Source organism: Cucurbita moschata, unplaced genomic scaffold (assembly GCF_002738365.1).
Source record: "Cucurbita moschata cultivar Rifu unplaced genomic scaffold, Cmos_1.0 Cmo_Scf00019, whole genome shotgun sequence".
Taxonomy (NCBI): Eukaryota; Viridiplantae; Streptophyta; class Magnoliopsida; order Cucurbitales; family Cucurbitaceae; genus Cucurbita; species Cucurbita moschata.
In genome coordinates, this window is record NW_019268535.1 from 2,264,790 (window position 1) to 2,290,731 (window position 25,942).

A 25,942-nucleotide genomic window follows, 5' to 3' on the forward strand; every position below is an offset into this window, starting at 1 on the left:
ATGCTTCATTCCTCTTTCTCCAACGTGGGGTCTCACATAAGAACTTATTGAAATGAGTTGTTAGTTAAATAATTGGTCTTCATTGCAATTGGAGAGTTCCCTGTGAACCAGATTGTTCAGAAGTTAGAGCAACTTACACATTGAGGGGCAGGAAGGTATTGTCAATCTACCATCTACCTTAGCTTCTGCAAAATGGTAAAACTCAAGAACAAGAATACACAATCCCCTACCTTTTCTTATATCTTTGACCCTAAACCGACCGATCAGTAGTTTGTCCAGTCGATCCAATACAAGTTACGCGCAATATCACAGAGAAAGATTTCGAGAACATTTGCAAGAAGGATTGTAAAACTTACTATTTGTGAGTATGATTCAAAACTCAAGGAAGCTTTGCAATAATTCAAGTCTTATCTTACAGTTCCTCATTGCTGATGGTTGGCACTTGATCATATGTAGGACCTTGTTTATGAAAAGCTCTGGGAAGTATGCATCGACCCCCGAACCGTTGCTGCAAGAATAAGATAAGAGCTAACAGAAGACCACTGCAAGGGATGATGATGTCCCAGGCAGTGGAATAGAAGTCTAGTCTGTGGTTTGCATATATGTATGATAAGTCAAGGTACCAGCTTGAATGATGAGCCCTGTAAAGGTCATAAGCATGAGGTAGTAGACGTACAAATATGGTTCCCATATAGAAGGAGAAGGATAGAGCCCTTTCTTTAGAATCGAATATCAAGTTGAATAGGATCTGCGGTACCAGAAAACCGTCCAAGACTAGACCTGCAAAGGATTTGAGAACCTCCCAGAAAGAGTTTTGTCGGTACGAGAGCTGTCGAGTAGTATAAAACTGGTAACCTTTGTGGTTCGGTTGGAGAAATGGCATGTATGAGCTCTTGTAAGAACTTTTCCACTTATAAACGAGCCACGCGATCAAAATGCCTACTGCATACAATGGTAGAGTCAGAGAAGTAACTTTTTTCTCAGAATCCCACAAGCCCTTCTCACTTGTATTGCCCTGTCTTGATGACCAAGTGAGCTGGAGAAGACGCAGCTGCAAAAGGAAAGCGACCATTGTTACGACTCGAATGATCACTTCATTCACTTCAAGCCATCCCCCACTGCCAAGAAACACGCTCTGTTGAGTACGCCTTGATGCAAACATAGCTTCAAAGTTCAATAGAAGCGGAATCATGTGTCCCAAACACATAATCACCACCATCAAAACCGAAACGAAAGGAAGCACCTCGGGATGTTTGTTTACGTAAAAGAGTTGCAAGACAAGAAAAAGACATGCAAGTGTATTGGAAACCAAAACCATGGTGATTTCAAGGTCCATTCTCCATATGGATTCTTTAGCTTGGTTACCAGAAATCGAAACTGAAGTCAACTCCAGATTATCAAAATAAAAAGGATCCGACTTTGGCCTCTTGCTTTCAATGGTTCCCTTAATTTGATCCATACCACTTGCTTTCAAAGGTGGAAATTGGACTTTGACGACAATTTCACAGTCGAGTGTACGATTTTTCATCGACTCTCGCTGCCAGCATCCTGTCATACACAAAGAACCAGTATTCTTATCATAAATTCCTTCAGCAGAAATCTCCACATTTTTTGATGAAAGGTTTTCTCCAGCTAACTTGAAATCATAAATAGCACTGAAACTTATCCTATAACTAATGTTCATCGAGCTATGTCGATCGTTGGGCACTGGAACTGAAGAGACTCGTTGGCCCGACAGAGAAAAGTTACCCGACCACCCTTGATATACACCATACTGATACAAATGCTGACCGTAAAAGAATGGCGTTGCATAACCCCTTGCAATCTGCCCTTTCCTATTCTTTAAGGATATATAGAATCTCATGTCTGATGAATTCTCATCAGGAAATGTCTTTCCCTTACCATAAGCTTCCGTACTTCGGGGACAAGAACTTTGTTGTCCAATCTCTGTATAATCATACGTGACTCGAGAATGATCTACCACCAACATTTCATTGTAACCACGAAACCCAATTTTCGGAAAGTAACCCGACTCATTGGCAGACTTGGTGCTCCAAATTTGACCCACAACAGTACTTCGGTTTCTAATAGAAAAAACAACAGGGAATATCAGACTAAACCTTATCAAGCAATCTCCAACCGAAGCATTCGTTAACGATTGAGTATAGTTCAGGATTCGGCAGGCAACAGCACAAAGCCGATTTTCCTTCTGATCCCAAATTCCTTCAGCAATCAAGGTGTTACTAGGTACAAAGGAATATTTATTAACATGATAGCTTGAGTTAACAAAGTGCAATAACATTCGCATTTTCCCTTCATGTGTGCACTCAATTCCTTCATAATTCACTGAAACAGGCAAGGATTCGGCATTGTTGCCAAGAGGATTGCAGTTCATATCATGACAGTCACTCTCATACTCCAATTCAAACGTATCAGAAAGCATACCAATTACAGAACATACATTTTGAGATATATTCAGATCTCTATCACTTCCACTCAAGCAACCACTCTCAGGTCCGTTATCTATGAATGTATACTTGTAATCCGTAGTCCTGGCTAAACTCAAGATTGAAACAGGCTCGAAAAATTCCGGATCACTTTTATCATTCAAACTTTCCAAAGTTCCAGTAATCAAACTATGTAAAATGGTTAAATTCGTAGGAAAATTCAGCTTAAGAACCACATTCTCATACTGTAGAACGCCTGAATTCATGAAACCCGTACCTGATCCAACCATACATATCTTCCCAGATGATTGGGACCAAAATCCCTCGAGGGAAAATCCGATTCTCCGCTTCCAGGGCTGAGTCTTCGGTCCGCGATACCGAACCAATCGCAATCGACGGTGCTTGGAATCGACGGAATCAAGATACGAGGTGGAGCCTCGAAGAACCAATCTGGCTTGGAGTTTAACGACGCCAGGGGAGACGGTTTTACGGACAGAGGAAGTATAAAGAAAGAGATATCTAGGAGAAGTAAAGGGCGAACCTGGGGTTTGACCGGCGATCTTGTCGCCTCCAGAGAAGTAACTGTTCCTGAACTGGAGATTGGGAATAGCGGCGGCGAAGGAGGAGGGATCGGTGTCTAGAGGCGATTTGGGAACGAGTTGATTGCAATGTTGATCGTAAAGGGCGTCGGTATCTGGGCGGCGATTTTGGACCATGGAGGTCGTTGAAGCGACATTGAGGAGGAAGAAGAGAAGGGGAATCCATGGGAATTGAGAGGGCTTGAACAGAGAAGTGAGGCGTGGGAGGAACATGATCAAAATGGAAATGGAAATGGAGGCGATTCCGGTGAGCTACGAGCAAATGAGGGAGTTCATAAATACCGATCGGTCAAACTCCGGAAAAGCTCCAGAATCGGATCGCTAATCTCCGCTGACTTCAGCTAAGGCATAGCCAGAGCTTAGTGCAAACTGCAAACGACAAAAGCTTTGTTTTTTATTTATTTATTTTATTTTTATTAATAAATATTATTGTTTTTATAGAATATACAATTTATTATAGAAACCTAATAATATATATGTCTTATAAATTCTAATTACATAAGAATGTTCACTGTGTAAAAGATTATTGAGAAAAATATTTATTTCTAATTTCCACAGTAAACGGTTTATTTATTATAATTTAATAATAATTGAATGTGATTTTTAAATGAATTTTGTTTTTTATAATTATGAAGTTACAGTAAACAATATTCCGTTACGACATATATATATATATATATATATGAAAAAATGTTTCGTTCCTCTCTCCACTCTTCCATCGGGACCCAGTGTCCTCGCTGGCATCAAGACCCTGATCTCACAATCCACTCTCCTTGGGCCAATGTTCTCGCTGGCATCATTCCTCTCTCCAACTAACGTGAGATCTCACAATCCACTCCCCTTGGGCCCAACGACAATCCACTCCCCCTTGGGCCCAACGACAATCCACTCCCCTTGGGCCCAACGACAATCCACTCCCCCTTGGGCCCAACGACAATCCACTCCCCTTGGGCCCAACGACAATCCACTCCCTTGGGGCCCAACGTTCTTGCTGGCACACTGCTCAGTGTATAACAACCCAAACCCATCATCCACTCCCGTTGGGACCCAACGTCCTCGCTGGCACACCGCTCAGTGTATAACAGCCCAAACCCACCTCTAACATATATTGTCTCTTTAGGCCCGTTACATATCTCCATTAGTCTCACTATTTCTCAGAAGAAGAAGAAAAAGTGTTCCCTCTCTAACCAAGGTAGAATAATCGCACACTAATCCTACACAAGTTAAACCACATCTCAAAATACAAGCATCAATCACAACATTTTAAATTAAAAACATATACAATTGAAGCAATCTTGAATCTTAAGTACATTCCTAATAAAGTTTCTTTCAAAACAAAAATCTTTTTTCATGGTACAAAAGCTGGAGTTTCGTTGGAAACTCAGAAACCCAGCTCAAAGGTCAATTCTTTGCCCCCTCTGTCTTCTAAACAAAGACCCAATAACGCGTTGAAATTTGCCCATTTGACAATAAAAAATTGATCAATGAACACAGCAGTTTCCACCCACAAATACTGGTACACAGGCCTGCAATTTCAAACAAGTTTCTACTGCAACAGCAGGAGGTTACCACAATAGTATGATATTGTCCACTTTGAGCATAAGCTCGAACAATAAAGAATTTTGCTCCACAATAGTATGATATTGTCCACTTTGAGCATAAGCTCGAGCAATCAAAGAATTTGGCAGCAAAAGAACAATGAAGGTTCAAGAACAATCAAAAGAAGGGGCAGTAGGGAATTTGGCAGCAACACATAAAAACTATATTATGATTACATATAGTGTATGGTGTCTGCCCTATATACAATGAAAAATGAATGAGAAGTCCAAAACAAAAAAAGAATGAGAGAATGAAAACACTACGTAGAAATAGAATTAGAGCACTGCCTGCCTAGCCCCAGTGTTGTATCTATATATTTTAAAAGGGGTTTTAGAAAAAGAAGAACCATAAAAAGAGTATCTCTTCTCAACAAAACTTCAACCCAAATCATTCCCCTTTGTACTACCTGCACTCACTTTCCGATGACGCCTCGACCTCCTCTCTCGACTTTGCCTTGAGGAAGCCTTCCTCTGTAAGCTCGATGCTCGTTCCGATGGTAGAGAAGGTGGAAGTGGTGGTGGATGGACCGCCGTGGACACCGGAGAAGCCCTTTGTTGAAGCAAGTCTCTATGATATTTCTGCAGGTACAAGAGTTTAGAAAATGCAGTTCATCAACTGCTTCACATTCTCAGAATATACTTCATCAAAATTTCAGTAAAACATATACGCCAAGATCGAAAAGCTACCTGAACCACGAAATTCCGTCTTTCACAGTCCAAGAACATATTGACAGTCCAATTTGTTTTCGCCATTATTTTGTCCCTCACAGTAGAAAAACTAATTTGATCTCTCGACGTAAAACGGTCGACTTCGTTGAACCATAGGCAGCTGAACAAATTGCTAATAGGTACATGTTCTCTAACTATCACACAACCCTCTGGAACATCTGCAGATAATCCAACACAGACAACCTCAAGACCCTGCCGCCTTAAATATGTTATTTTACAGAGAGGGTGGGGATAACATACCACTCGTAATCGGAAGCTTGGCTTCGGAATAAGGAGTCAAACCTTCCTTTACATAAAAGTCAACCTGAAAGTCAATGGAAGCATTATCATACTTTCCAGCAGCTTTATTTGCATCAGCTTCCCGAAACACGTCAAAGCGTCTGTAATGTCTAGAAATTGCAAATGTAGAGTTTTTTCTCCACAAGAACCTGAAATTCGCAACATTTCGGGGGTTCAAAACAGAGAAATGAGAGACATCAAACCCAAAGGATAGTCATATTACAGAGGTTGTGTGAAACATTAGTTATCGTTGTTGTTGTTATTGTTACGATATCTACGAACGTTTATAGCATTGGAAAAACTAAACTGTCGTGGGACTCGATTTCTAGCATTAACTTCTTACTTCCTAATTAATACAAATAGTGAAGGATTTGAACAGGCAGCTAACTGGAACAATTTATACTGAAGGAACTTCAAAGTGGCAGACTTGGGTCCTCCAGTACATTATAATCATGAAGTGGCTTTATGCCTTTCCATCAATACAATCCTTCAGTTACTGCAACAAGAAGGGTCAAACAGATACTTAAACACAAAATTAAAGATCGATAATCTTGCTCGTTCATGCAAATAAGAGTAGGTAGATCTCGAGCAAGATTTAGTCAGCCAGATACATTTGTAACCAAAAACTTTCTCGACAATGAGAATGGATACCGCTTAATATCTTAATAGCAGGGATTAAGATTATTGAAAACTGGGGCATGCCATCACAAAATTCAATGCAATATGCTATGAGTACAGCAAGCTTTCGATGAACCTGTAAAGTTCACAGATAATCAGATTTACCTTTCAAGAATTTGATATGGGTCCACAACAAGCTCAAGTTTACCGTCGATCCAAAGAGAATATCGAGCGTTAGGAAACATTCTGTGCATCAGAAGTTTTGGAATCTGCAACAATAAAAACGCAGGCCAACGATAAGTTTAAGGCACAATTCCTTCATCGAAATTTCCAGTTTCAGACATGAAGTGATGACGTGTGAAAATGAAACGAAAAGTGAAAACCACAGTCGAAATGTCTTTCTGCTCAATCAGATGAAAAGGTTTAGGAGAGGATTATATCCTTAATTCTTAAAGCATCCATTTAAATTGAGCTATGTTAACTTAAAGTCAGAAGTTTACTTTTCCAGTACGTCTTGCATCTTTGTAAGGTAAATTATGAACCACAACGATTCTCCACAATCCAATTTTCTTGCTGCTTTCTAGGATACCAGTTTCCTTTAATGCTGTTTCTGTCTCTTCATCAATAAACATGAAGAAACAAACGGTGCCCCGGGCATATTCACTAATGTTCTTTGGCTGATTTACGACATCAAAATTTCCTGAAGAATAAAATAATTTGATGAGCAACAAATGAAATACGTTCACGGTGAAAAACAGAATCATATGAATCGTACCAAATATTGCAGATGCAACAACCACACCACGACACTGCTCCATATCATGAAGGTCATCATCATTGATATCAAAACCTGTGTTTCGACCAGGTTTGACTCCTCCGACGAACCTATCAACAAGCATACATAATCAAAGCACATAAATCCAAGATAAAGGTAAAGTGTAGGAGATATAATACTTATCACTAATACATTGAAAAAACAGAAAACCATAAGAGAACGGGATAAACAGGTCGAATGTTGTACGCCTAAAATATCATATGAGCAACCCACGCCATGTTGATGTAAACACGAGAAGAAGGATGGAGACAGAAAAAAAACTAACCCACAGTGCAGCCTCATTGACTCCCTTACATCAAAAGAATCTGTCCTCTGGGCCAAAGTAGGATATCCACCAAAGTCCGAACCTCCAAACTCTGTTTCTCTTCTTAAATTCTCCTCATAAATATATTCCAAATTTTTAACAGGTGAATACGATGAGGCGTTTGGCATCAAGGCAACAGCTTCTTCCACGGGAAGGTAACATACAGGACATGCTGAAGCATAATAAGGAAAATTTTAATAAAGGTACAAGCACTTAGAGAATCCATTGGTGCCCAAATAGTCAACAAAGAAAACAGCCAGGGAAATCGATATCACAAGTGACATACAGCAAGTGCAAGAGTATAACTCAACACACTATTAGAGGGAAACAAGACTTACGCCTTGGGCCAGTTCTCTTTTTATCTGCAGGTGGGGGAGGCAGAGTAAAATAATTACATGGGTGTCCTGGTGGAAGAGTATAACCCAGGAAAAGTGCTGGTGGAGGAAGGGAAGGCGGTGGCGGTGGCGGTGGCGGAGGAGGAGGAGGAGGTGATGCCAATGAAGATGTCTCTCTCCCCTTTGCCAAAGAATAACTATTATTATCCATAAGTTCTTCAGCTGAATGTTCCCTGAAACTCATAACTATGCTATTGTTAATACTGACGTGCTGGATATGTTGTCCTTGAGAATCCTCACCTGGAGAGTTATGATCAAAATTAAACATATCATTACAAACATACAAGAATATGCAGGTACAGCAAAATTTTGCAGGTCGGGCATCGACCAATGAACATTCTATAAGTACAAAAGCAAAATTGGGATTGGTGGTATGAACCAGCTGAATCAAAAATCTACCACAAATTAGAACTAAGTCAGATGCTATTATTAGAAAAAAGTAAAAGCAATGTCACTCAGAATATTATTCAACAAGAGCATCCAAAAACGAGTGCCAATATCCAATGATTCAATCCCACATTCATCAGCATAACAGAAGCAAAATGTTCATATAAGAAGATACACAACTTGATGAATGCCACAACATAATTCTCAGCTAACACTAAAACACAACCAATCTTATTTCTTAAACAATCCGAAAGACAAGATTCCAGCAGCAACAGCAGCAGCAGCTGACTACTAAAGACAAAGGGTTTATATATATATCTAAATGCAAAAGAGAGTCAAACCTTTGCCAACGTAGAGTACCCAGAGGAAAACTGCAGCAGAAACAATACAGAGAAGCAGCATCCCAACCTTCTTTCTACCGACGAACTTGCAGATCCAAGGAAACAAATAATCCTTCTCCTTCTCCTTCATCATTTTGGAAGGCTTTCGTGTTGTTTGGATCGGCGAAACTACGTTAATCAACTGTTTATCCAATGCCCCGTAACTCGCTGAGCGAAGTCCCAATGACCCTCCAGTCATTGTTCCTCCAAATTAACATGTGCTCTTCTCATAACCCCCTGCTAATCACTCACCCACACAAAAACCACCAAGGAAACGTCTCAAATTTGCTTCAAACCTCTAAGATTTCAAAACCCACCTCACAAAATCAAGCCGAAACTCTTCGGCTTCTCCAAATTTTCGTTTGCCAATTGGAACTCTCTATAAGAACCAAATGCAGTTCAGATTTCACAACGCCAATACAAAAGAAACTGAGTTGGCAGCAGGATTGGCAGCAGGATTGGCTGCAGGATTGAATCTATATCTCAATCTCCAATGGAAACGAGTATAAATCCCCTATATATAAGGCGATTTTGCTTGCTAACAAACGATGAATTGTTTTCCGGGAAAGATTAGAAACAGAGAAGAGGGAATGGATCTAGGTTTTTGAAATCGAGAATAATCTGGGATCACCCAAACCAAATTAATGAAGATTTTGCATTCAGTTTAAATTCGCTTGATATGAACCGGAGGTGATCCAGTGGTTGAATATTCATCCAATATTTATTTATACAAAATGCAAACTATACAACAAACGATAATTTCCGGAAGAATTTTGGGTGAAAAAAAAAAAAAAAAGTGGAATTTTTTTATTGAAGGAAATTCCATGGTAGGCTAGCGTGCACCATGTGGACGATAATCTCACCTCCAAGGTACGCATAACACCGTGCTACCTCCACTCACAAATCGACATCTGTCCTATACAGCCGTAACAATTGTCACCAAACCCATGTTAATAATGATTCATAAAATCTTTAATAATAATATTACAAAATATGCTATTCTACCCACCAATTAATTATATATTTTATTTAATTTACATTATTATTATTATTTTGGATAAAACACATTATTACATTTAAATAGTTTAAATATATATAAAAAAATCTTTATTTACATCATTATCATTTTTGTTTGTATTTAATTTAATTATTGAAAATCGAGGTCTAAACATCTATAAAATTTCGATAAATTGTTTGATTTATTTTTAGAAAAAAGAAACAGATTATTGTATTTGAATGGTTGGAATATAAAAGTTTTTTTTTCTTTTTACTTACATAATTACTAATTTTAATTATATTCAGTTTAATTATAGAAAATCATGATCTTGGAAGTTGGAATCGTTACTATTTTTTATTATTTTATTGGTAATTATATAATTGGAATATTTTTATGGTTAAACTGAATAAAATTACTTCCAAAAACTAATAGTTGTATTTTTGGATATTTTTATAGCTAAAATCAATAAAATTACTTCCAAAAATTATTTTTAGGAATATTTTTTAGTTTTCATAATATTTTTAAAATTGGTTAAAAAAATATTATTGAAAATTTTAAAACTTTTAAAAATATTTTTTAAATAAGGTATTAATAGTTTAGAGAAAAAATACCTTATTCATCAATATTTTTATTAATTTAGCTTATTTATTGAATTTTATTTTAAATTTAAATTTGATGTTGAGTATTGTTTTTTCTTTTATTTCTTTTTTTATTATTATTATATAATTAGTTTTTCTTTCATTTATTTATTTATTTAATTTTAAGAGGATAATGTTGGTTGTTATTTTACGATTACTTTTTTAAGTTTAGGATATTAAAATGAAAGTCGCATATTATATTTTTAATATAAACTTGTTCGTCTGTACTTGCACTCTTGAGTCATTGAAGTAGCTATGATCAAGTTTGAATCGGGTTGATAAATGAGATTTCTAGGTTGATTCAGATGGCTTAAAATTTTAGAATTTTAGATATTTTTTCTTAATTCGAATTCTAAAGATTTTATATCAAACTTGTGACACCGAGTAAAAGAAAGTATATGAATGAACCGAGATTATGTGAAACTCATCATGAAAATAGGACGACTAAAAAAAATTTATAAAAATTAAAATTATTATTTATACCTTAAGTATTGTTTTTATCTATGTTTGATGATTTTCTATGAATTTTTCTCGGATACATATGAGCGAAAACAAAACATGCTCACATGTTAAAATGACTAGATGCCAAATCTAAATTTCGAATTTTGGACATGAATTGTTACGGTTTTTTTTTTTAATTTTTTTTTTTGTATTTATTAGCTCATGAATTATTGATAAGATTAATTAAGTCTACCAATCACAATCCTTATAAATGTCAATAAGAGATATAACTTTATCTTTGCTATTTATTATGATGTATTTTATTGTAACTAACGTCAATCCATGATCGATATCTATCACTTATAAATTTAAATTACGACTAAGACAAGTTTATCAATCGTAACCACTATTAAAGGTCGAACTTAACGACTTAATGATCGATCGGTTGAGTTATATTTCAATCTTCATTCTCGTCAAATCCCGATTTATTTTTGCAGAATTGTTATATATTTATATATTTATTTATTTATTTATTTCAAATAATTTTTAATGGATAATTTTCAAAATAAATTCAATATTATTTTATAAACAAAAAAAAATATAATATTTATTTTTAATTTTTTTTAAGAAGCTTAAATTTCAATATTCAATAGAGTATTACAGGCATGGACTTGTCTCTATTTAGCTACAGGAGAAAAAATCTCTCTCCCCACTTCAATAAGGATTTTTCATCTAGATCGGGAACCATTTGTAACAGTTCAACACTATCTTTAGTAGATATTGTTCGCTTTAGTCCGTTACGTATTTCCGTTAGTCTCACGATAGATTCTAATCAACGCGGAATCTCACAATCACTTTTTGGAGGCCCAACGTCCTCGCTAATGCGTTTGGTGTCTAGCTTTGACACCATTTGTAACAGCCCAACACCACCTTTAGTAGATATTGTTCGTTTTAGTTCGTTACGTATTCTCGTCAGTCTCACGGTTTTAAAACACGCTTACAAGAGAGAGGTTTCCACACTTATAAGCAATAGTTCATTCCCCTCTTCAATTGGTACGAGATCTCACAAATATACAAAACATTAAATTGCTCCAAGCTAAGCCGCTCAACTTTAAAGTTCCTACGATTAAGTTGTGCACTAATACTATAGATACTAAGTTTGTTTTCACTCCCATTTTAATTTGGTTGCGATTTCATATATATATATATATATATATATATATATATATATATATATATATATTAATTTTTTATTCGGACGTCTAATATTACATTTAATTTCTAAAAACTTATTAGAATATTGATTTTTTTTTTATTATTTTTAACATTTATATTTGTCTAAGTCTATTTATACTTTTAATAAAAATTTAAATTTAATTTCATGTCTCGCTTAAAGATATTTAGTACTAAATTATAGTTTATCATATATATCATATTTGATATTTTATTATAGACAAATATCTCAATATTTATTATTATTATTATTTTAATATTTTTTAGAGAAATTTCATTGGAGGTTTTAGCAAATATTCTCAGGTAACTTTTATTTTATTTTATTTTTTTTTGTTCTTATTTTTTTAATGAATTATTTAGTTGGCGACTTTGATGATATTACCAACAAAATAATTATTTGGTATTGGCAGCTTGCTATTTTATATAGTTTTTTTTAAAAATAAATTTATTAGTGAATTATTGGAGATATTAAAAGGGGTTTGTATAAATTAATGTGAGTAGTTTAAATTTTAAAAGATTATAATATAGTTGGAATCTTCGTTTATTATGAAGAATAAGACGAGCCGTTTATGTAGTTTTTTTTTTTTTTTTTTTTTTTTTTTTTTTTTCATATTTTAAATAAATTTTTTTTTTTNATAATTTAACATCCATTTTTTTATAAGATATATAAACGTAATTAACGTGTTAAAATATTAATTTTCTTTTTAGATATTTGGAACTCAAATATATATTATTTAATAATTATTTTTGTCCTTTCGTTAAATTATAATATAATTTTATGATAGATTCTTAATTTTTTTTAATTTAATTGGTTATTAATATGTCGTTTCATTTTTTATTTTTTAAAATTTTAAACAAACACGAAATTCAAGAAAAACCAATGAAAATGATTTATTTATCAAATTTTAAAACAAAACATAAAATTTTTAATATATAGATAATAAAATGAGGAAATCCATAAATAAAAGCCATATTTATAGATTTAATTTTAAAAACAAATACCCAATTTAATAATTATTTAGTTTTTTGAAATTAATTTTTTTTTAATTAGAGGCATGAAAATGATTTATTTATTTAATTACAAATTAATTTTAATTTATGGGTTTTTGTATTTTTGCTCTTCAAATGGGTACGTGAAAATTATTTTTATTATTTTCTTTTGAGTTAAAAGTTTTAAAATTAATTGAAAAAAATGGAACTAGAGATATATATTCGAAAATCTTGTTTTTGTGGGCCGTTTACTTGACCCGGATTAGTGGGCCCAATAACGAAAGAAAAATATCATAAATAAAGCCCATTTGAAAAGCCTTAAAGAGAAAAGAGAGAGGAAGCCCGAGGCTAACAACTATACGGTACAGGCTAAAATGAACCATATCTGCTAGCGATGAGTTTGGATTATTACAAATGATATCAAAGTTAGACACGGGGCGGTGTGCTAGCACCTTGGAGCTTGAACTATTACAAATGGTATTAGAGACAAATATCTGATTGTGTGTCGCGTCTTCGGTGCGGGTGAATCATGAGATCTCATATCAATTGAAAAGAAAAACAAAACTAGGAGTGGACTATTATAAAAATAATAATAAAAAATTTCTTAACCTTCATTACTATTCTATATCCATATAATTAAAACGTTCACGTTTTGAAAAAAATGTGACAGATTTAATTAAATTAAATTTTAGCTTTGACTTTTGAACAGATGTTTGGCGGCTTCAATCTCTGAATTTTCTTAGTCAAACATTCCAATTTTTTTTTTTTAATTTTGAATATATATTTAAATGAGACGAATTTTCAAACACCATTAATTATAAATTTCTAACCTCTCTTATATATAAACATCATGTTTGACTTTTTTTCCACTCAAATTTATTTTCATTTGAAAATTTTTAATTGGACGGTTCGCCTGACTAACTAAATATCTAGTAGATATGGTTGAAAATTCTATATCATTATTAATGTCGTTATTATTATTATTATTTTTAAAAATTAATAATAATTGTGACGTTCGACTAAATAATAAAAATGAAGAGTTCATGGTTAAGAAATACATTAAAAAAAATGAATAGTAACTATGCTAACAAAATGGTCTTAAAATATTTTTAAACAAAATATAAAATTAAAATATATTTTTATGAGCACATTTACCATAATACCCTTTAACCCATCCAATCCGACGTATTTGATCCTTCTTCCCCTTTTTCTCAAATTCTTCTGTTTCATCTCTGCTCCAATGGCGGCTCTGAAACTCCCAATTCTTCTCCACTTCTTCTCCCTTCTTTTCTTCTCCATCTCCGCCGTCGATTTCGTCTTCAATGGCTTCAATTCCACCGATCTCTTCCTCTACGGCAACGCCACCGTCGAATCCTCTGTTCTTGCGCTCACAAACCAAACCAGTTTCTCAATCGGCCGCGCTCTGTACCCATCCAAAATCCCCACGAGAATCTCCAATTCCTCAACGGTTTTCCCTTTCTCCACTTCTTTCATCTTCGCCATGGCTCCTTTCAAGGATCTCCTCCCCGGTCATGGCTTCGTTTTCATCTTCGTTCCGGCCACCGGAATCTCCGGCACGGCCTCTGCTCAGAATTTAGGGTTTTTGAACTTCACGCTCAATGGAAACCCTAATAACCATGTTTTTGGAATTGAATTCGATGTGTTTGCTAATCCGGAATTCAATGATCCCGATGATAATCATGTCGGAATTAATTTGAATTCCTTGACCTCTAATTTCACCGGAGTTGCTGGGTTTTGGTCGGACGGCGGCTCGTTCAGTAGTTTCCGGCTTAATAGCGGCGGAAACTACCAAGTCTGGGTTGATTATTCCGATTTTGAGATGAACGTTACGATGGCTCCGGCGGGGATGAAAAAGCCACGGCGGCCGTTGATTAACGCCTCCCTGAATCTCTCGGAGATTTTCTTAGACGAAATGTACGTGGGGTTCACGAGCGCCACCGGCCAGTTAGTTCAAGGTCACAACATCTTAGCTTGGAGTTTTAGCAACTCTAATTTTTCATTGAGTGAGAGTTTGGTTACCATTGGATTGCCCTCCTTCATTCTCCCAAAAGACCCATTTACAAAGTCGAAATGGTTCATCGCCACCGTGACGGTTGGCGGATTTCTAGTTCTTTGTTTTATCGTTGGGACTTTGGGGATTTTGATCGCCGACCACCGGAGGAGAGCGAGGGCGAGAGCTGAAATAGAGGATTGGGAATTTGAATATTGGCCGCATCGAATCACATATCAAGAAATTGAATCAGCGACAAAAGGATTTGGTGAAGAAAATGTGATCGGAATTGGAGGGAACGGGAAAGTTCATAAAGGGGTTTTGGCCGGAGGAGGTTTAGAAGTTGCAGTGAAGCGAATTTCTCATGAAAACGACGGAATGCGAGAGTTCATATCTGAAATCACGAGCATAGGGAGATTGAAGCATAGGAATCTTGTTAGTTTGAGAGGTTGGTGTAAGAAAGAGAAGGGAAATTTCTTACTGGTTTACGATTACATGGAAAATGGAAGCTTAGACAAATGGATATTCGATTGCGACGAGACAAACATGTTGAGCTACGATGATCGAATCAGAATATTGAAAAACGTAGCCTCAGGGGTGTTGTATTTACACGAAGGATGGGAATCAAAAGTTCTTCACAGGGACATAAAAGCGAGCAATGTGTTACTAGACAAGGACAAGAATGGAAGGCTAGGAGATTTTGGGTTGGCTCGAGTCCACAGCCATGGCCAAGTGGCTAGCACGACTAGGGTTGTTGGGACGATGGGTTACATTGCACCTGAGTTGGTTCGGAGCGGACAAGCCTCAGCTCAATCAGACGTATTTAGTTTTGGTATCTTGATTCTAGAAGTGATGTGTGGGAGGAGACCAATTGAGGAAGGAAAGCCATTGTTACTAGATTGGGTTCGACGGTTGGACGTCGAAGGGGAGTTGACTGCAGCACTCGATGGGAGGTTGAGGAAGAAGGGCGGGTGGAATGAGGAGGAAGTGAAGAGAGTGTTGCATTTGGGATTGTTGTGTGCACACGTTAACCCGAACGCTCGACCGACGATGAGGCAAATAGTGAAAATTTTGGAAGGGAAGGTCAAGTTGGATGAGAATGAGAGTATAAACGCTTATTTGGTTCAAAGATTGAAATCACCCGGAATGTGGTGTGATTCAAGCGTTGGTTTTGGGCATACATTGCATCATCCAACTTTTGAGGATTTTCTTCACTCTTCTTCAACTTCCCTCTCTTGGTCTGCTTCGATCGTCGCTTCCGCTTCCAGGTGAAAGATTGAGTAATTTGATTTTTTATTTTTAATTTCATTCGAGAACTTAGTTGTTTTATGTAAATCTATACTTACGATTATAAATTATATTATTGTGTCCGTTTCATAAAATTGAAAGTTCTCACGTAATCGCCTTTGTTGAATCAAATTTAATAGGGATAAAATAAAAACTAAAGCGGTTGTAAATATTTTTAAATCAACATAATGGGTATTGAGAGGTAGGCCATGAAAATTTTGGGCTCGGAATAGAAGCCCAATAACGAACGAAGATATTATGAATAAAACCATCTTAGAAGGGTCCGATCCATGACGAACTTAGAAAAATCTAACCTAGAAATAAAATGAAGAGAAGAGAAATTGGGTCGATTCCCTTGCTCGGCCTCGACAAGGGGCCGAGACGAGACTCTTCCTCAACGGAGCCATGTGTTATGCATGTCTATGACTCGTTTGATTCGATTTGTTTTTTTGTTTTTTTTTTTAACTTAATTAGTAAATTATAAATTAAGCGATGGCATCTCACGCGCCAGAAACTGCCAAAACAGCATCAACGGCTGTGCCCGCGTAATTGCCACGTTGGCTAAAGAAATTTACAGATGATCGCCACAAAAAAAAAAAAAAAAAAAGAATAATTAAAATCGGGTAGGGAACAGGTGGGTCCCTTTCCTGCGATCATATATGATTGATTGATTGATCAACGTCACTGATTTAGCCACGTATGATGAATGAATCGAATGAAAGCCCAATAATGGTGGCCCCACCACTCCCACTGGATTAGCGTTTATAGGATAAAAATGCATCTCCCATCTGCTGCGTCCCACCCCGCTCATTCTAGGCCCCACCATTCCACACACGCACGCACGCGCGAGCGCGCACACAACAGAAGGCGGAACGTGGCCCGCTCCACGAACGCAAGCGGTCGATCTAGAAACCCGCGAGCCGATCCGACTTGCTCCGACACACGCGGCTTCCGTTTCGGCTTGGCGACTTCGGTGGCTCTATCTCGGCTTATCTGGTTGAGCTATTTTTGCTCTATTTCAATTGAAAGTTGATCAATTGATACCTTTAGGAGAGTTTAGGTTGATAATGTTTATGAACCCATGTCATGAATCCACATAGGTTATGCCATGTTTATAAGGTATGGTATAATGTGATTATGTCATGTTGTATAATCATGTTTATGATATTAATAACCTATAATGCTTAAACTTCAATGCACCACGCCATATAAGTTAGGTTATGTACCAAAGATTTGATAGGAATAATGTATGCATGATTCATAGACTCATTATGTTATAAATGAATAGAGATTTGATTTACATCATATACTTATGCCATGATTTTAAGCCACACAATCTCATGCATTTTTGTGTGTTTATATGCATCAGAATATTTTCCTGTTATGATTAATATAGACGTGCATCTTACGACATTTATGTTCACTATAATGTTATGCTGGCTCTTTCCCTTCATAGCGTTCGATAGCCCGTTAGCAAGTGCTAACCCAATGAACCATGCCTAGGAGTACATATACGAGCCCGCCTCGTAATTCCATGTATGCTGCGTAGGCCGTGTGTAAGGAAGTACTACACATTCAACTTTACTCGAACTGGAAAGCAAAGCCCAAGACCATGACATGATATTTTTAAAAGGATAGATCCCACCATATCGCACGTGATTGCATTTTTTGACCTCAACAATGAGATTACATATTGAGTATTTCTTAAAATACTCAAGCCACGTGCTACTCTTATTTTTTTCATGGTCATGTTTGTTCAGAGTGCGTTAACTGTAGCCACATGACCATATCATACCAAACTCTTTTATCTACTCTCATGTTATATTACATTTTCTGTGTGGTGACCATTCGAAAAAATCATATTACATGAATTGCCTCATAATGTACTATACCGAAGCTCCTCCCAACCAAATGTTGTAATATCTTTTGCCTACATATTTTTAATGCAATTGATATTCATAATGTTTTCTTTCAAATTATTTTTCGGTTCACGTTTTATTCTTATTATTTTCATTTATGATTTTCTTCATAATTTGGACTTATATTTTTTTGGGTCAAATTTTACTCATAACATTATTTATTATTTTATCATTATTAATATCTTTTTTTATTTGGGAAAGCATTATCTAAAAAGAATAATGGGAAAGGGAATAAATAAATAAATAAATAAAGAATTTAAAAGGTGCCATTGTGGATATTCGAGCATATCCAGATTAGGTTGATTAAATGTATCGGCATAATTGCATGTGTCCAAACTGACGTGGATCCCCGCTGTCAAGTCTACTAAAGTCCACAAGAATCAGTTTACAAGTTTGATCCATTATATCCAATAAGAATACGCCACATCATCGCCATGGAACCCACGTGTACGCGGCATATTGTTTATCCACCCGGTTCTACGGGTAGGCCCGCTTTGGTCCCAACAAATTGATATATAAACAGTCTTCCAATCCATTTAACCCCACCAACAAAATCCTGTTCAAATGGCCGGCCGGAATCTCGCCGGATTTGAGGCTTCGAGTTTCTCCGACATGTTTTTCGGGTTCTTGGACGACGGCGAGGGGCTGTCGGCGGCGGGATTTGGGAGCAGCTTCGAGAGCCAAGAGAGTGAAACGACGGCGTTTGATGAGAATGATGAAGAAAATGAAAACGGCGTGAGCGTAGAAGAAAGTAGGATTTTCTGGGAGACACAAATGCAGATCCTACAAGTGAGTTATTTTGTAATTTTATTTTTTAAATTTTTGATAAATATTTGAGTTATTTTAATTGGGTTTTTAATCGTGATGCAGACGACGATATGTCGGACTAATTCCTTGGAATTGAAGATCAGAAACGCTACGAAAGAAGCTGTTAAAGAAATACAGGAAAATGGCGGAGCTTGTGGATGTGGAAGATCGGTCCTCGCAATGTCGGGCTGCCGGAGCTGTTTGATGAGGGAGGTTTCCGGTCACCTTCGAAATGCTGGCTACGATAGCGCCGTTTGCATGACCAAGTGGAGAAGCTCAAAGCATATTCCATCCGGTAAGCATGACATCCAACTAGCTAAACTCAATGAAATTTAGAAGTGAACACGGGTTGAATTGGAAAATCTTTTAAACAGCTTGGATTGATTGAATTGGTGACTTGAATCACTGTAATAGAGCTTTTAACCAAACCCATTTGGGTCGGATCTTTTTTTAAAAATTATTTAAAAAATTATATTTATCCACAAAATATCAAATATTTCCGCGTCATAATACATCATTGGAGTTGACACAACCAAAACAAACTAACTCGTAAACGGATTTGAATTTTTAGTTTTAAAAAATTTAACTCAACCCAAACAGAATTTTTTTTTTTAATCCAATTCAATGTTTACCGTTTGAGTGGGATAGTTTAAATTGGTAGATTCTCGAGTCACACAAACATTTCTAACAAAATTTTCGCAGAAAAGATTGAATTTTTAATAATTTTTTACTAACTTACTTTCTTTGTTTTATGGAATTGAACAGGAGAACATGCATTTTTGGATGTGGTACACAATTCAAAGAAAGGGGAGGTTAGATTCATAATAGAGCTAAACTTGAGAGCCGAGTTTGAAATGGCTCGAGCGAGCGACGACTACAACCGCCTCGTACGGCGGCTGCCGGAGATATTCGTCGGAAAAGTGGAGAAACTCCATACTATAATAAAGATGCTATGCGGCGGTGCAAAAAAATGCATGAAGGAAAAAAAGATGCATTTAGGGCCATGGCGGAAACAGAGATACATGCAAGCTAAATGGCTGAGTGCATGTGAAAGGACCATGACAATGCCTCTTCTTTCTGTTGGGCATTCGTCTGGTTGGCTTTCGAAGCCGAGAGCGTCGATGCTCACCGTTGATTTGCTCGAAAAATTGCCGAATCGGACGGCGGTTGAAGTCGTTTGATGTAAAAACTAATTGTAGAGTTGTTTATTTTGTGTTAGCCATAATCTATGATACCAAAAAACGTGTATATAAAAGGTAGAATCATATGGTTATGGTAATGTTCTTTTAAGCATTTTTTATTACAAGTTTTATATGTTCGTTAGTTACATTCCTTTTTAAATTCATCAATCAATTGGGAATCAAACTATAGCTTCTCTGTCAAAAATATATAATAAACCATAAAAATATATAATAAACCATAAAAATTTGAAATTAACATTTTTTTTTTGAACCCGAATTGAATCGGTTCGGTTTCGGATTCGTGAGACAAAATAGTCGGATTGACTTGAGCGACCCATCTAAATAAAAATATATAATAAACCATAAAAATTTGAAATTAACCATTTTTTTTTTTTTTACTCGCAGGTAATTAAGAATTGAAATTTGGGGAACGTTTATTTCGTGTGGTAAAAAGTGAGAAATGATTACAGTACTTTTTTTTCTTTGTTTGGTGGGGGCGCAACAAAAGAGGACAACGACATTTTTTTTTCTTTTTTTCTTTTTTTTTTAATTGGTTTTGTAACGAATTAAAAGGAAAAGAAATGGTTCCAATGTTCCACACCAAAAAAGGAAAAGACAAAAATAGAAAAAAAGAAAAAGAAAAAGTAATATTCAAAATATTAAATCATTTTTTTTATTCGACTCAGTAAATAATAATAATGATTAATTTTCTAACCTAATTCCATTTTCTATTTCACTTCTTGTCGGTGTGTGAAATTTTTATTTATTTTTTGTCTAGGTCCAAAAATTTTCCTCATCTTTAATTATTGATTTTTTGAATTGGTTCTTAATTCATAATTTTCCTTTTATAATGTCTTTTTGTATTAAAAAATATATATATATTTTTTTATTGAAAGAGATTAGGAAATATTCACAAATAAAAATATAATATAATATTTTATAGTATCATTTTCCAAAAAAAAAAAAAAAAAATCTTTTGAACTTAAATAAAATATTATAATCATAGTCTCAAGATATTGTAATATATACGAAGGAAATAAAATTGGTTGGAGATGAGAACGAAAGACTCCTTGTAAAGGTGTAGATGCGTTTTAAAATTTTAAGATGAAGAGTGCAATGTCGTTAACTCTTGAGGTGAAGCTTAAAGAACACAATATCCGATAGTAGTGGGCTTAGGCGGTTACAAAGCTAGAGTAAAATTAGAGAACTTACCTACTAATAGAGTTGTGTTGCTCGAGATGTTGCTCAACATTGCTAGTTCGAATCGTAATCTAGAACTTATAAAGTTTACTTCAGATTTTTCTCCGTTCATGACAAACATGAACAAATCAAAACTCTAAAATGGTTCTCGAATCCCCAAACGATGTAGTTTCAATAAAGTTGTAACTACAAATCAAATTTGGGGTAGATTTTGTTTTCTCTCCTTAAAAACTCTAAACTTTTTTTTCTTTTATATTTTTCATGAGTCCATGTGATTTTTTTTAAAAAATTTATCTTGGCCGTCAAACTTCTCAATAAAATTCGGGAAATTCGTCTATAAAAGATATTTAATTTTTGATCATGCTCGAGTGTTACAACAAGTTTTAAATACGACAACCTAAAACCCACCAAAATTAAGAAACCCTTAAATGGACAAACAAATTCAAACGGTAAAAAAGATCGAGTACTACTTAATAAATTTTTTCTTCCTCGTTTTTAAATTGTTGTTGATTAAACGAAAAAAAACCAATATAGACGAGCGAAAGAGCATGGTCAAGCGAAAAATTAACTAATGATCAGCGTGCTTAATTAATTACGCAATCAACGAAAACAATTAAAGTGACGGTAGGAAGGTATGCAGCTTACTTACATTGGTCACTTCTTAATGGAAGATATTAAACTCAATGAATACGAACTCCTTATTTAAGAAACATGAATAATGAACATCTTACTTCTTTTTTTTTTCACTAAAAAGTGTTCTTATTGAATTTCTTCTAGTAAGGTCTTCCCGAAATATATATTTTATATACAAATGAATATCTAATAAAAAGATCTCGACCTCGATATCAAATTGAATAATGGTTAACGTTAAACAAAATTCATACTATGAATATATTTCCTTGTTTAAAGATTAGTTTAACCTGGTAATTATTGATTAAATTAAAATAAAGACCTAATTTATTGAATAGAGAAAACCACCTAAAACGTCACGTTACAGTGCAAACTAGAGAAAGATTTGAACATTAAGATTTTGAAGCATTCAACCACACCAGAACGATATCATAAATCTTCAAAATCAGTCGATGTTGTAGACAAAACATTAAACATTGTATTGGACATCTTTGTATTGTGAAACAAACTTCTTCACCGTCTCACAGATCCTTTCACCTTCAATGCTTTCGGAGGTCGTTCCTTCTCCCACCATCTAGTTTTCAAGTGTCATAATACAGTTGATTTATGTAATTAATTAGAGGATAATATATATAGATTCATGTAATTAATCAGACAAATTTGATGCATTATCTTACCTCAGCTATTATCTTGTGAAAAACCCGATCTTTGACGGTTGAGTGATTGATATAGACGATCTGAGTTCCATTTTCTTGAAGCAGTTGAAGGACTTGTTTTAAAACCAAATGATAATCAGATCTAGTGGTCAAAAGAAACTCCAGCGAAGAACCCACTTGATGAGCTTCAACTTGCACCAATAATCTTGCTTTAATTTCACTACTCCTTGCACTTTCTTCTCCCAATTTCATGAGCTTCTCTTTCTTCTCTTTCAATTTCTCGACGTTCTCCTTCAATTGTTTTATGTAATTTGTGGCATTTTCTAGCTGATCTAGTAGTGTCGTTTCAGCTTCCTGCACACAACTCAATTTTCTCAGAGTTACTCAAACAAATTCTCTTATCATCCAAACACAACAGTAAGAAAAAAAAAATGAAAAAGAAACCATTGAGCTTTGATTCGGGACAAGAGAATGGAGCCTCGAGAAAAGGGCCTTCATTTCTGCTCTTCTATTTCTCTCGATGAGCTTTCGGTCGATCTTTGCTGATGATGGACTATGGATGAAGTTGTTCGCCATCTTTGGGAGCTCGAAAACCTTCAAAAATAAAAAAATAAAAAAAATGGTGAAATCACATATATATTATTTTGGAAACGTTTTTTTTTTTTTTTTTTCACTTAACTTTGAGTTCATGAACCAAAAGAAATGGAGGCTGGAGCAGAAGCATTGCAACACAAATATGGAAGATTTATAGATATCTATATATTAAATAATTGTAAAAGTGACGTAAAGAACACAAAGGGGAAGATAAAAGCAAATGGGGGTTTGTTGGTGCTACCACAACCACAACTTTGGGTAACTTTCTAACCACATCAAATCAAATCACCCCTCATGTTTGAATAAATGTTCCTGTGTCGTTTAACACGAACTTAAAATTTTTAGTACTCCTAAATTAATTTTGTACATTGTCTAAAAAATATTCTTAAACTTTAAAAGTTTCAATAATATATTTAAACTTTCAATCGAGACTTAAAAACATCACTAAACTTTCAAAAAAAGAAAAAAATATCTTTACGTTAGTTCGGGATAAAAATCATTCATATTTTGTTTCAAAAGTAACTTTGAACTTTCAAAAGTAATATTAAAAGACGTTTTTGTTCATATATTGACGGTTGGAATTTTTTTTATTAAGTTGAAGGAGTTAAGACTATTGAAAAACGATAGAGAATATTAATGAAACTTTTTCAATTCAAGGATATTTTTAAAACACTTGTCAAAGTTTAAGGACATTTTTTTAACAAAATACTAACGATTTTCCCTTCAACTGTATGAATATTTTTGAGTTTAAGGATATTTTTAAAATTTTGAAAGTTTAAGAGTACGTCAAAAAGTACAAAATTAAAGGATATTTTTATTAATTTAGCCAAAAATTAAAATGGTAGCATGTGGTAAATTTCATAAAAGATACTCTAATGTCATTTTGTTTTTGACACATTCTAATCTTAAGTTAGTGTGTAGATCGAATTAGTGACAAACTTGGTAAGGGTAGTATTTAGAGTTGTTTATTTAACATACGAAGGAGGGGTCCCGTGAGGAACGACTCTGAATGGGGAAGAGATTCTCCGTTTAAACGGGAAATGAGGGAGGGAGTAGAGTGATATTTCTCCCCATTAGATAAATGGGCGGAGATTCTCTCTCATTCTTTGTTTAAACCGAGAATGAGGGAGTGAGTGGGGAGATATTTCTCCCCGTTAGATAAATGAGGCTGGGGATAGGGATTCTATTCTCGTTCCCGTCCAGTTCTCCGACCTGCCCCACTCTAAAGAGAAACTTTTTTAAGTTTCGTCTGTGAGAATGTTTGTTTAATCTACCACACCTAAATGGTGGGAAAGTTATCTTATTTATAATCAAATACGTTACAAGGATATAGAAAGTGTAATAAATGAAAATAACAATAAATGAAAAGATAACTCTGGTAAGAAGACAAATATCTAGATATTTGACTTATAATAAAATATCAAATATGATATATATGGTAAACTGTAATTTATTACTAAATATCCTTAACACCCCATCGCAAGCTAAGCGTTGGATTTAAACGAACGTGAAGCTTGAATCTGAAAAATTTAAAGAGGTTGAGAAACACTTTTCGTGAAGATGTCAACAATCTAGTTCAGAGTAGGCGTAGAGAAACACTTTCTTGGCCATCGAAAACTGTAGAGGGATCGTCGCTCAGCGGCGATGCTGCCTTGACTTTGGCGAGAATATGTCTAACCCATGAAGAGGGATCGTCGCTTACCGACGATGCTACCTTGGCTCTGGTGAGAATATGTCAACCCAAAAAGTAGAAGGGGATACCTAGAGCAAGGGATAAAGACAATGTTGAAGCCGAAAGAGTTGCCACAGTGGGCGAAGGAGCCAATTTTGGCTAGAAGGGCGGTGGCGACTTGGTTGGCGAAGAGGCCAGTGCGGCGCCCAGATTCGAAAGGTAAATCTCTGCAGAAGATTGAACGTAAATCTCTGAAGCTTGGATCTGAAAAATTCAAAGAGAGGTTGAGAAATATTTTTCGTGAAGATGTCAACAACCTGGTTCGGAGGAGGCGTAGAGAAACATTTTCTTGGCCATCGAAAATTGAAGAGGGATCGCCGCTCAGTGGCGATGCTGCCTTGGCTTTGGTGAGAATATGTCTAACCCATGAAGAGGGATCGTCGCTGAGTGACGATGCTGCCTTGGCTCTAGTAAGAATATGTCAACCCAAGAAGTAGAAGGGGAAACCTAGAGCAAGGGACAAAGACAATGTTGAAGCCGGAAAAGTCGACACAGTGGGCGAAGAGACTAATTTTGACTAGAAGGGCGACGACGACTTGGTTGGCGAAGAGGCCAGTGCGGCGCCCAAATTCCAAAGGTAAATCCCTGCAGAAGGTTGATAGGTTAAGGTTAGGGTTTCTGTGAAGGATGAAGGGAATATTGGGAAGTAAATGAAAGAGACTATGTTGGTTGAGAGAAAATCGATTGTGTTGGAAAAGGTGAGGTTGTATGTACAAAGTATGGCGAAGGGTGATTTGGAGGTCAAAAGGGTGGAGCCGAAGAGTAATCAATCGGCTCTGCATGTGGCAGTCATGGAGACTGCCCTTGCGACGTCAAAGCCAGCAGGAGTGGTGGAAAATAAGATGAGTAGGGGATTCAGAAGCCATTGAAAATAAGAGATCGGGATTGTTAAACTGAAATGGCTCTGATACCATGAGAATGTTTGCATAATTCACCACACCTAAATGGTGTGAAAGTTATCTTATTTATAATCAAATAAATTACAAGGATATGGAAAGAGTAATAAATGGAAATAACAATAAATGGAAAGATAACTATGGTAAGAAAGCAAATAT

The 25,942-nt window shown here is 35.6% G+C and overlaps 5 protein-coding genes across 6 annotated transcripts; 2 read left to right on the forward strand and 3 right to left on the reverse strand.

Annotated features, from left to right (window-relative positions):
- Positions 1-412: 412 nt before the first annotated feature.
- On the reverse strand, positions 413-3,163 carry LOC111456705. The gene has a single exon (XM_023098673.1). The coding sequence runs from the start codon at positions 3,161-3,163 to the stop codon at positions 413-415; it is 2,751 nt and encodes a 916-aa protein (XP_022954441.1).
- Positions 3,164-4,778: 1,615 nt separating this feature from the next.
- Positions 4,779-9,302, reverse strand: LOC111456885. Its single transcript, XM_023098939.1, has 9 exons — positions 8,533-9,302; positions 7,748-8,044; positions 7,371-7,581; positions 7,046-7,155; positions 6,771-6,970; positions 6,436-6,539; positions 5,614-5,801; positions 5,332-5,531; positions 4,779-5,223 (listed from the first exon to the last, which is right to left on the reverse strand). Exons 1-9 carry the CDS (start codon positions 8,768-8,770, stop codon positions 5,023-5,025), a joined length of 1,749 nt encoding a protein of 582 aa, XP_022954707.1. The 5' UTR covers positions 8,771-9,302; the 3' UTR covers positions 4,779-5,022.
- A 4,718-nt stretch (positions 9,303-14,020) lies between these two features.
- Positions 14,021-16,286, forward strand: LOC111456737 (L-type lectin-domain containing receptor kinase VII.1-like). Of its 2 annotated transcripts, XM_023098716.1 has the most exons (2): positions 14,021-15,732; positions 16,200-16,286. In XM_023098716.1, exons 1-2 carry the CDS (start codon positions 14,111-14,113, stop codon positions 16,213-16,215), a joined length of 1,638 nt encoding a protein of 545 aa, XP_022954484.1. In that variant the 5' UTR covers positions 14,021-14,110; the 3' UTR covers positions 16,216-16,286. The 2 variants fall into 2 exon arrangements, with proteins under 2 accessions (XP_022954484.1, XP_022954483.1); XM_023098715.1 differs by lacking the exon at positions 16,200-16,286 and having other exon boundaries at positions 14,021-16,193.
- Positions 16,287-18,610: 2,324 nt separating this feature from the next.
- LOC111457089 lies at positions 18,611-20,217 on the forward strand. Its single transcript, XM_023099233.1, has 3 exons — positions 18,611-18,876; positions 18,958-19,189; positions 19,660-20,217. Exons 1-3 carry the CDS (start codon positions 18,652-18,654, stop codon positions 20,073-20,075), a joined length of 873 nt encoding a protein of 290 aa, XP_022955001.1. The 5' UTR covers positions 18,611-18,651; the 3' UTR covers positions 20,076-20,217.
- Positions 20,218-22,266: 2,049 nt separating this feature from the next.
- LOC111457229 lies at positions 22,267-23,303 on the reverse strand. The gene is made up of 4 exons (XM_023099420.1): positions 23,241-23,303; positions 23,006-23,155; positions 22,583-22,915; positions 22,267-22,479 (listed from the first exon to the last, which is right to left on the reverse strand). The coding sequence occupies exons 1-4, from the start codon at positions 23,283-23,285 to the stop codon at positions 22,375-22,377; spliced, it is 633 nt and encodes a 210-aa protein (XP_022955188.1). The 5' UTR covers positions 23,286-23,303; the 3' UTR covers positions 22,267-22,374.
- Between the last annotated feature and the right edge of the window lie 2,639 nt (positions 23,304-25,942).

Bases quoted from the DNA above. Each gene is read 5' to 3' on its own strand.
- LOC111457089 (XM_023099233.1), top strand. From the start codon at position 18,652: ATGGCCGGCCGGAATCTCGCCGGATTTGAGGCTTCGAGTTTCTCCGAC. The intron at 18,877-18,957 runs GTGAGTTATTTT...ATCGTGATGCAG, and splicing joins CACAAATGCAGATCCTACAA to ACGACGATATGTCGGACTAA. The intron at 19,190-19,659 runs GTAAGCATGACA...GGAATTGAACAG, and splicing joins CTCAAAGCATATTCCATCCG to GAGAACATGCATTTTTGGAT.
- LOC111456705 (XM_023098673.1), bottom strand. From the start codon at position 3,163: ATGGTCCAAAATCGCCGCCCAGATACCGACGCCCTTTACGATCAACAT.
- LOC111456737 (XM_023098715.1), top strand. From the start codon at position 14,111: ATGGCGGCTCTGAAACTCCCAATTCTTCTCCACTTCTTCTCCCTTCTT.
- LOC111457229 (XM_023099420.1), bottom strand. From the start codon at position 23,285: ATGCTTCTGCTCCAGCCTCCATTTCTTTTGGTTCATGAACTCAAA. The intron at 22,916-23,005 runs GTTTCTTTTTCA...AGTTGTGTGCAG, and splicing joins TCCCGAATCAAAGCTCAATG to GAAGCTGAAACGACACTACT. The intron at 22,480-22,582 runs GTAAGATAATGC...CTTGAAAACTAG, and splicing joins TTCACAAGATAATAGCTGAG to ATGGTGGGAGAAGGAACGAC.
- LOC111456885 (XM_023098939.1), bottom strand. From the start codon at position 8,770: ATGACTGGAGGGTCATTGGGACTTCGCTCAGCGAGTTACGGGGCATTG. The intron at 7,582-7,747 runs GTAAGTCTTGTT...ATTATGCTTCAG, and splicing joins AAAGAGAACTGGCCCAAGGC to CATGTCCTGTATGTTACCTT. The intron at 7,156-7,370 runs GTTAGTTTTTTT...GCTTGTTGATAG, and splicing joins TCAATGAGGCTGCACTGTGG to GTTCGTCGGAGGAGTCAAAC.